General features: G+C 33.2%; 1 protein-coding gene across 3 annotated transcripts; it reads left to right on the forward strand.

The window, feature by feature from the left end:
* The first annotated feature begins 1,729 nt into the window (after positions 1-1,729).
* On the forward strand, positions 1,730-8,681 carry LOC100813190 (E3 ubiquitin-protein ligase XBAT32). 3 transcript variants are annotated; one of them, XM_041011074.1, is made up of 11 exons: positions 1,730-2,384; positions 2,513-3,091; positions 3,176-3,235; positions 3,352-3,423; positions 3,526-3,695; positions 3,786-3,946; positions 4,737-4,795; positions 4,912-4,958; positions 5,474-5,614; positions 6,334-6,422; positions 6,967-8,681. In XM_041011074.1, exons 2-11 carry the CDS (start codon positions 2,897-2,899, stop codon positions 7,503-7,505), a joined length of 1,533 nt encoding a protein of 510 aa, XP_040867008.1. In that variant the 5' UTR covers positions 1,730-2,384; positions 2,513-2,896; the 3' UTR covers positions 7,506-8,681. The 3 variants fall into 3 exon arrangements, with proteins under 3 accessions (XP_040867008.1, XP_040867007.1, XP_040867009.1); XM_041011073.1 differs by having other exon boundaries at positions 2,544-3,091; XM_041011075.1 differs by having other exon boundaries at positions 2,742-3,091.
* Positions 8,682-11,003: the final 2,322 nt, after the last annotated feature.

Genomic DNA, 11,003 nt, shown 5'->3' on the forward strand with positions numbered 1-11,003 from the left:
AAACTTACATAAAATTTAGAATTTAATTGACATATATTATTAATGTAAAAATTATTTTTTTAACAAATTAAAAATCAATTTTAATATAAATTTTAAAATAATTATAATGATAAATTTTAAAAATTTATCCCAACAATAACTTATGATTAAATAGCAACATAAAAATTCTTTACACTGTATATTATTTATTCTAAAATTCAAACTTCATTGTCAACCACATATCCTTTGAAGGCCAACACGGCAATGTTATATCTTTCTAAACAAATATGAATATTTTATTAATTATTTGAAGTATCCTATATATATATATATATATATATATATTGAATTTGAAATTTTGACAAAGTATATCAGATCTACAAAAAATTATACAATTTTGTTTTTCAAGGAACACTTGATCGTTATTGAAAATATAAATACGTAAATATTACTATTAGATTATATATTTACAAATATTTAAATATATATAATTATTATTATTATTTTGATCAAGTATGTATATATATATATATATATATATATATATATATATATATATATATATATATATATATATATAGTATGATAATATCATATATATTAATGATTAAATTCGAGTATAATTCACTTTTACTAACAATTATTAAAAGCATTATTTTAGTGAATTTGACACTTAATATTCATTGACCAATCTGGCTGGCTATCAATTTTTTCATTTATGTGATTGTGGGTGTAGCTGTTATGTTATTGCCAATAAAAATGAAACAAGAAAGATTCCAACTGTCTAGACACGATTGGGTTAGACAACGCATTACAGCCCTAAGTACCCCATCATTCGTATCACAAAATTGGTGCCACTCCACCGCTTTTTGCCTCCTGTTTCCTGGGGCTATTATCAATTTGTTCATGTTGTCATGCCATAAGCATAATTATACTAAAACCTTCCAAAGGATGAACCCAATGTCAATGCTAAAGTTAAGTAATTAAGTTGAATTTTTTTCTGTCTAAATTACATGTATTTTATATTGAAAATAATCATCATCGAAATGATAATATTATTATGCTTTATAAAAGAAATTCTTTAAATATTTAACATAAGAACATCTTTAATGCATGCGCTTACATGAATTACTTAACTTTAAGTAAAGTTGCTAAGTTTTTTTTTCTCAAGAGAGTATGAATTTGTAAAACTTACAAAATTATAATAAGTAACTCATATAAATAATTATATATTATAGATATTCTAATCTTTTGGTGTTTTTTAGACACCATTAATCTTTTTGTAACATTAAAGATGATCTACGTGTCATCACGTTGGGTTGCTTAAAATTAAATTTTAATTGCTTATGAGTAATTTTTTGTTATTTTACTGAAGTTAACTCATTAGTTGCTTAAAATCGTATATCATTGAAGTAAAATATATATGAATTGCTTAACTAAAATATAATATTGTAGGAACTAATTAATATAAGATAAATAATTTAAAATAAATTACTTAAATTACATCCATTAAAATATTCTAATTAATTAAATTAAAATAATGTGACACCAATTCATTCAAACACTTGATAGTTATTTATTTCGATTGTTGGACCTTCTTCTCGCTGTCAACTATTTTTAGCTTTGCATCTGTTTTCATTTTCCCCACTTCTCGCTATATTTATCTAACAAACTAAATTATTCCTCACTTAAATTGGACATTCTCTCCCAAATGGGCAATCAATTAGTAATAATATTCCACATGTAATTAAATCAAAACACAATCAATTCGGTGTTAATAATATTTCATGTAATTAAGATAGGTGTTTGACCCCTGGGTAAAAAGTAGTACCACCTTTGAGGCCTCGATCTGTGTGGTGTTTGATAGAGCAAACAGTTATAAGGAATTCTAATTCTTCCACCGCAAAGGGAGGGGACAACGAAAGAAACGACACAACTACCAAGTTGACTCATTAATAATATCCAATCATGGTGACACGCCTTTTGTTGTTGCCTCAAGAAGCTGAAACTTGCCTTTTCCAATTACATCTGTCACCCTTTTGGATATTCCATCTATCTATCTTCTTAGGCATTATTTTTAGCAAATTGCCAGTTTAAGCAAAAGAAATATCTTTTCCCGTTTTCATCGTTGTAATTGGTTTTGCATCTGTTGGGGGCTGATGGTGGAGGTTTGATGCGATCAATCCTCTCCCAGAAAACCACATATTGCCCTTCCGGGTTTTCATCCTTCCGAGGTTAAGGTTGTGGGATTTTCATGCTTATGTGGGTTGTGTAATTTGGAAGGTGATTAATGGCAAATGGTTATTCCTCAAATGATTGTTTGAAAGGAATAGTAGAAAATTGGTGTCTGTCAGGTTCACAGTATCAGCTTGGCAAATTGAAATAGAATAGAGATTTTTCCCAAGGTACAAAGAATTTTTTTTTTGTATGTACCGTAGAATAATATTTTTGTTTTGTTGTTCGGTTTCTCGAAGTTCACGAAGAGTTGAACGAATCTGTAAAAAAAAATTATTTTTAATATTTAAATGAACAGTTTGAGAGTTGGCAATTCATTGGTTGCGCAGAGTTGAAGAGTTCTGGACAAAACTTCCGGAACCTGTTTTCCATCTCTCTCGAAAATCATGTGGGGCTTTGACTGTTACAACCAATTCCTTGCGATGCTTGAGAAAATTTGATTTAGTTGTTGTTGGTTGTTTTGGTGAATGCAATGATCCATTTGACAGAGAACACGATCTGTCCAACAAACCTTTTTATTATTTCAGAATTTTCGGATTGTTCAAGATTTGATGACTTCATGTCGGGGGTGTTTGTCCAAAAGGGAATTTGAGGCCTTTTGATGAGGCTGTGAAGGGACCCCTGCTTCGAAATTCCTGAATAGTTTAGTCAATTGTGTTTTTTGTCGTGATTGCTAAGGGACATGAAGTTTCTGAGCATTGTGGGAAATTCTTTTGGATGTTCTGCATCCGGTGAGCGCCTAGTTTCTGCAGCAAGAGATGGGGATATTCAAGAGGCCAAGGCCTTGTTGGAATATAACCCTCGTCTTGCTAGGTATTCCACATTCGGAGTTCGCAATTCCCCTTTGCATTATTCTGCAGCTCATGGCCACCATGAGGTAATTGATTCAATGCACTCCATCTCCTTGTATCATGTTTTGCAATTCTTTTCAAAATATACATTGTCTTTTGCGTTGATGTAGATAGTGAATCTCTTGCTTGAGTCCGGAGTTGATATCAATCTCAGGAACTATCGCGGTCAGGTAATCCATGTTGTTTTGTTTGAATGTCTCTAAAATTCAATTCACAGTATCTACATGCATGTCACATGAAAGGGCCATTTCTTTTACTTACTTTTCAAACTTTTTACCATTAACAGACTGCATTGATGCAAGCTTGTCAACATGGTCACTGGGAGGTGGTTCAGACCCTGATTATATTTAATGCCAATGTATGATCGTTACTAACAACAATTTTTGTTGTATATTTTGATAGCAATCAGATAAATTCTTGAGTTGTAAAACATTGTCTGTTAAATTGAATTGCATTGCAGATCCATAAAGCTGATTACCTAAATGGAGGTACTGTCCTTCACTTGGCTGCTTTGAATGGCCATACCCGGTGCATTCGACTCATCCTCGCAGACTATATACCTAGCGTCCCTAACTTTTGGAATGCATTACAGACAGGTGATCATAAATCAATCTCAGAATTTGATCAAAGGTACTCTGTCTGTCACTCAAAGGTCCTTTTGCATTCTTCCGCTGTGGCAATGTGTTAATTTTGTCTTTAAATGGTTGCTTGCATACAAAGTGGACTCTGCGAGGTGATTAACAGAACTGCTGATGGAGGCATCACTGCTCTGCATATGGCAGTATTAAATGGGCATGCTGAAAGTGTGCAATTACTCTTGGACTTGGGAGCTTCTGTGTCTGAGGTTACTGTGGAGGATGGAACTACCATTGACTTAATTGGTAATTGTTTAGCATTTTCTAGTTCATGCGATAAAATGATGTCAAATATTTGCTTTGGAAAGTCCGCATTTATGAATAAGTAGATTGGCATTTCTATTATCTGCTGATTGATTTCATACCCGTTCCTGTTCCTCCCTATTCTCTATTTTTTTGCTTCAATTTTTTGGTTTGTTATGAAACCTACATAGCCAGGTAATTTCTCACTTAAATTTCAACGTTTCCATTTCTCGTTTCTTGAATACATATACGATTTGCTTGGTTGAACTGAAAATGAGCAAGTGAAAACTTTATATTGAAAGGTACCACAAAAATTTGAAACTAAACTACAACGCACTTACATTCTAATTCCAAAACTCATGACCTCTCCTATAGCTTCAAAGTGAGCTGAAATTATATTTTACTCGCTTTCTATGCAAGGACCATAGATTGTAAATCAAAAGCTTTCCATATCTTCCACATTATTTTCCTCTTTATCTTTTAAGCTTAGCCTTAGTGTTCTTCCATCTCTTTTTAAACCTCACCAGTATCGAATATACATACATTTATCAAATTCTATCATCTAGAGATTTGGGCTAGATGTTCCTTACTTCTACTATATAGGAGAAAATTCAATTGCTATTCGCCCATCAAGTGTTCATGTTTAAAGTTGACCTCCCTTGTGCAGAGTACACTTATAAACTATAACACAGATTAAAAGATATTAAGAAATTTGAACATATTGCGTCTGGTAACTTTGGGCTAATTTAATTAGTTTCACCTCTAATAACTGTTTGTCTATACTTGTTTGCAGGTTCTGGAAGCACTCCACTCCATTATGCTGCATGTGGTGGAAATCAACAATGCTGTCAAGTGTGTATCTATTTTCCTTTCGAAGAAAACTATACTTTTGCTACTGAAAGTATATTACTCTTCCTGCTTGTCAGCATATTGAAGTTCCTTTTTTTTTGTGTTATTGTTTGGTTCAGCTGTTGATTGCCAAGGGTGCCAATCTGACTGCTGAGAATGCAAATGGGTAGGTATCTACATGTCTGTTACTTTTGATGTGTGATGACTTTATCCTACTAATTGCCTGGCATGGTAGATATAAATATCTAGGCTTTTATATGAAGTTGTGCTGTAAAAATTCGTCTCATATCCTTTTTTTTGTCTTTGATATTAATAATTGGAGTATTGCATAGCTTATCACCTTGAAGTTTAAATGCCATCTCCATCACTATATTAGGAATTGTATGTAGTATTATCTGTTTGACATGCAATAAAAATTCGTCTCATATGCTTGTTGTTTTTTCATTACAACTTGAATTGAGGATCATAGTGTTCTCTGGCTGTAATCTTTTCAAGAATCCTTTGGTCTCTGCTCTCTAATTGCAATAAAAATCAATTGAACCGTCAAAACTCAAAAGTATAGTGCCGGTAATGCTATGTTGCATTTGAACAAAGCAACTTGAGATTGATGTTGTCTAAAACTTGCATGTCTTTGATGGGTTTAAAACATTTGGGTTTACCCCTATGATTTTTGTTTTGAAGATGGACCCCCTTGATGGTTGCTCGTTCGTGGCGTAGAGACTGGCTTGAGGACATCTTAAAAACACCTCCAGAAGACCCCTTACAAGTTCTTCCTTCTCCATATATATCTCTTCCACTTATGAGCATTGTGAGAATTGCTAGGTAAGTGTGTCAGTCCTATCCTCTTATCAATTCAACCAATTTCTTCCTATCAGGGCGTGTGTAATATATTTGGTGCTATCTCCTTTGCTCCTCATTGGGAGAACCAATTGAAAATTTATGCTTTCCTAGAAATTAGCATCAATTTATTTTCATAAGCACAATTCTTTCCATTAATTTGTCCAGTCTGCCCTGACTTCAAATCAACTAGCAGATGGATTTGTCTTATCATGCTTTGAATGCGGTGTCTAGCCTGATTTTTCAACAGTATTTATGGAAGGAATTTATATTTCATTGATGGTTTGTTATATCATTATGTTTCTAAGTACACACGTTAAGTGTTTTTCAGTTCATTAATTTAATTTTGGCATCCATTATCATTGACATCACTGGGAAACTTGCTTTGATCTTGTTGTAGTATACACCAAATAGGGATATATTTGGTCAAATTTTTTCTTGAGTGCTCTATCAAACAATCTAGCCTTATCTTGTTCTTACAACAAATTAGCTTATTTTGTGTAATTATCAAGTTATTCATTCCATGAAAGTAGGCACACTACCAATACTTGTGTATACATTTTTCCACAGCAAATGCCACATCTTGAGATTACAGAGCAAAATTAGCATAAACTTGTATCAAAACTTGAAATTGTGGTGTATTCAAATTATTTTTAATGTTGCTCCTCCCCGCTTTTCGTTTCTGTTGTGATCAACCTTGACAGAGAATGTGGATGGAGGACAAGTGATTTAGCACCATGCTTAGATCCATGCGCTGTTTGTTTGGAAAGGAAATGTATGGTCGCTGTAGAAGGTATATATACTCCTCTTAAATTGACAAACAAACGTATGTATTTTGTTTAGCATAAATGCTGCACGTATGGTATGCAATTGTAGAGAATGATTGAGCCTTTTTTGAGCAAAAGGTTAGTGTTATGGTTAAATTTTTGCTGTGGAACAATATTATTTTGTAGGAAACATAACGTAATTACCAGACATGAAAGGCCATATTCTCAAAATGTTCTAGTTTTAGTTTATAGTCTTTTAATCTTAACTAACACGTTTACATGTATAAACAACAATCTTCGATATGGTTTTTTGGATTTTATAAGTGGTAGCTCCTAGAAATGATAAATAATGGTTCACTTTATACGGGTTGCAATTGTGTGTACTCATGAATTCAATACTACAGTTTGGATGGTGTGTTCCAATGTGCTATTATAGAAATTAGAAACAGATAAAAGCCATGACCCTAGTCCCTTAGGATGCTTGTGATGTTAGATCAGTAATTGCTAGCCTCGAGTTAATGTTTTGTGGTTTCATGCATAAATCCATACATCTAATGGTGATGCATGCAGGTTGTGATCACGAGTTCTGCACACAATGTGCCATGTATCTTTGTTCTACAAACTCTACCTCAACAACCACAACAGGCCCCCCAGGTTCAATTGCTTGCCCTCTCTGCAGGCACGGCATAGTCTCATTTGTGAAGCTTCCAGACGCCAGGCCTTTACATAAGGAAATGCAAAGGACATCAAACTTGTCCCTAACATTATGCACATGTTCAAGTGAGGTCTTGGGAGATTCCAGTGACATGACCACCCCATTTTGCAAACCAACTTCTTCTCGTGGATCCAAAAGTTCTTCCCCATCAAGATCATTTCGCTCCATGAGTTGCCAAGGGTTCCCCTCATTCAGAATGAACCCCAGCCTTTGCTTGGGAGCAGATGTTAGCCCCTCCTTAGTCCCTTGCACTGTGAGCAGAAACGTTAGGAACCACTTGGCAAGGTGTTCTGGTTCCACTTTCAGACGTTCATCTTCTCAAACAGAAAGAAGGAAGTCATCATGGTTTTGTTCCCTCAATCAATCTGTTGCCACAGGTGGCAATAGATGCTGATTACATTTTGCTCTTTTCATCATCCTTGTTATATTATACTCGTGATTCCAAATATCATCCACTGTTCACTACATTGACTGTAAATACCAAAGCCCAATTAAATTTCTTTTTTGGCAACATATTTCACAACACAATTTTTGCAAGATTCATGTTTGGTGCTTGTAAATGCAAACTGCTCAATGTGAAATTCGTGACTTACATAATTATCAATAGCAAACCTGTAAACTATTTAAAGAAAAATCCCACGGTTTGTGATCAATAGTATATCATACGGTCTGCTTGAAAATTGGACCAAAGACTAATGGTCTTTGCACATGGAGAAAGCCACGGGTGACGATGTTAGGTGTACGTCACAATTTCATTAAAGTTGGCAAAGGGATCAGAACTCAGAAGCTCAGAACCTAAACACAGCATTGATGCCTGAATTCAGTTTTCAGTAAAACAATAAATCTGTGCCAGCAGGGCTTAGTAATTATGGGCAACAATTGGACCCACAAGCCCACGTGCAGATATTTATTACTACCACCGTTGGTTAGCCTCTTTACGCAGAAATTGCATCCTAAATAACATAAAAGCTAAATAGATCGAAATAAGCACAGGATGTTTCCAGTTTACCTTACTCGAGTTCTGACTTTCTTCACGTATGTCTTTATGTTTTTCTACTTATTTCCGTTCATTGTATTACCGTCCTCAAACAAGTTATTACAAGACCGTACTCATTTCATCACAGAAACATATTATACAATAATGCTTTCTTCTGTGCTTGTAGACAATTAGAAATATGATTTACAGTAACAAGTTGAATATTATGTACGTGAATATCAATGGAAAAACTGTTCTTAATTAACAAGCGATCATGTATGTCCGTTATTTAGATAGTGCAGCTTCTGCTCAAACGTAAAATGTAAAACAACATAAACAAAAGAAGGATCATAAGAGAGAGATCTATCTGCAAATTTTATAACATCGTCATATATATAATGACAACGATTACACGGAAATATCACCAAATCACTTGATTAAAGCTCAGGAGGAATAACTAAAATTTATTAAGATGGGAGTGACTACCGTGATGAGAAGAAAAACTTAACCTAAAAAGAAGAAAAATAGTGATTATACTAAATAAATAAAGATAAAAAAGTCTTGCAAGATCAAGAAAAAGATAAGCAAAGAAAATAAATCAACAAAGAGAAGATCAAAATGAAAAACTGAAAAAAAAAAGCTCAATCAGGATATCGCCATCAAAAGTCAAAACCCTATTACAAGCTTCATTCTCCATATGGTGCAGTAGAGAACACCAAGGAATCTCGTTGCACTGCACCGAGACGGTAGTAGGAGGAGATGCTTGATGCCATTTGTGAGAGATTCTTGAGCAGTTAGGAGGAAGAGCATATTAAGAAAGAAGTGACAAGTTTGTAACAAAATGTTACGTAACGACAACAAGGTGATGTTTATAGGCGTAGCTGTGATATGATATAAAAGGGCAAGTGGGGGGTGCATTGCATGGTGATGAGAAGATTGATGGAGTTTATATAGTGAAAAGAGAATGAGAAATAAATGACAATAGTGGACTACTGACATTCCAAAAACGTTGTTGTTTCAGTGAAGTTTGAAGAAAAAGGAAGAGGTTAGTAGACCCAAAAAACTGTGAATTAATGGGATTTATTAAAAAAACCCTTTTTTTTTCCTTGCTCTAGCTCTGTCTTTCTCTGATCCCTCACAGCGAGAAGTCTTGGTTTGAGAGAAGAAAGGATAAAGTACAGTGCAGTGACAAGCAACGTGACTTAACCATATTTCTCTGCCTCAATCTTCTGTTCTCTAATCTTTTACCTCCTCAGTCACGTAAATTCAAAAGGCATATATACGAAGCATGGGAATTCGGACTCAAATTTCCAATGAAGGGAAACAAGTTAAAAATAGTATGGGGCCTGCAATCAATTCTCTCACAGGGTAAAAGTGAATATCAATCAAACATATATACGGCCCAGTGCCAACTCTGATGACAAGATAAAAATTAACAGAAAAAAAAAAAGACACCCTCTTCGTCCAATCGACTAATTTTTACCTTTACTTTTTTATTTATTATATCTCCATTTTTTTCCTTCCTTTCCTTTTTATTCACATGTCAAATATTATTTAAGGTTCTATATTAAGAAAAAAAATACTACTATTTACAGTTTTATACACTATTCCCAACAAATCACCTCACATGCTATCTTCACTAATCAAATATCAAATCAAGTTAGGTATATTCAATTATTTAACTACCACTAATTAATTATAGTTCTTGAGTTTTATATTTCTCTCCTAACCATTGTCCTCAAACCTAATGGGAATATAAATTTATCTCTCATTCCGTCTTTGATGGGTCGGGTTTTTCGTGTCTCGTCCCGCCTCCAATATATTTATAAAATTCTAAAAAAAGATGTAATTTTACATAGAATGAAAAATATAATTTTAAATACCAATCATAACATATTTTTAGATTATACATGACAACATAAAATTCAATCCAATAATTTTATATTTTAATGTGTTATATATATGTAATGATATTTTTATAAATTAATTATTAGTATAGCTTGTTTGGGAATGAGTTCGGATCGGATATTAATAATCTTATTCTTGACCCTGAATCTTACTTTGTTTGTTGAGAAAAACCTAAATTCGATTTCGACCTCAATCAATTCAAATTTTTTTTCATCAAAATCGAGGTGGGCCCACGTATTTGGGCCCATTGTCATACCTAGTGGTAATTAAGTATATTTTTCTTTTTATCATAAGTGGCAAGTATTGATATATTGTTAATTAAACATTTTTAATAGTTCGTTGTCGACAACCATAAGAGATAAATATATGTGTACAAATATATAGGACGAATAATAGTATTGACCTAGTTTGCATGCCATGCATGATGCATGCATTCTCGCACAAATCAAGAAATAACTTTTGTACGTTTGTTGTAGACATATTCAAATTGAATTGTTATTTGGATTCAGTTAATATAATTTTCAAAACATACTTTAGTACTATACGTGATTAGTTAGATTTTTTAGATTAATAATCAGTTATGAATTCAGTTAATTAATTTTCAAAATATATTTTCATTAATAACATGATTAAAAAAAATGTTGTAATAGGCAACTCACATAAGACCATGTGTACACATTATTGTAATACTGTTAGTGTTTGATAAGTTATATATTTACCAATTAACATGATACGGTATAGTTGACACATAATTGTGTTTGGTAAATATGTGATTAAAGGTTTAATCATCGTCTGTATATATTAAAAACATTTGAGAAAAAAACTCGTATCTCCAAAAATAAAGTCTGCCTTTTGGCCGAGGAATACTCAAAGGCTGTACATATTTTGAACCAATAATTTAGTCATTATAGATGAGAAAGAAGTTGATATAATACATCGGTTTCAGAGCTTTTACTTCCCACAATGACTTTTATACAGATGAGATGACCTCATTCTCTTAAAGGATTT

Source organism: Glycine max, chromosome 17 (genome assembly GCF_000004515.6).
Source record: "Glycine max cultivar Williams 82 chromosome 17, Glycine_max_v4.0, whole genome shotgun sequence".
NCBI classification, from domain to species: domain Eukaryota; kingdom Viridiplantae; phylum Streptophyta; class Magnoliopsida; order Fabales; family Fabaceae; genus Glycine; species Glycine max.

Coding starts and splice junctions, on each gene's coding strand:
- LOC100813190 (XM_041011074.1), top strand. CDS start 2,897: ATGAAGTTTCTGAGCATTGTGGGAAATTCTTTTGGATGTTCTGCATCC. Junction 3,947..4,736: donor AACTACCATTGACTTAATTG/GTAATTGTTTAG, acceptor ACTTGTTTGCAG/GTTCTGGAAGCACTCCACTC. Junction 5,615..6,333: donor AGCATTGTGAGAATTGCTAG/GTAAGTGTGTCA, acceptor CAACCTTGACAG/AGAATGTGGATGGAGGACAA.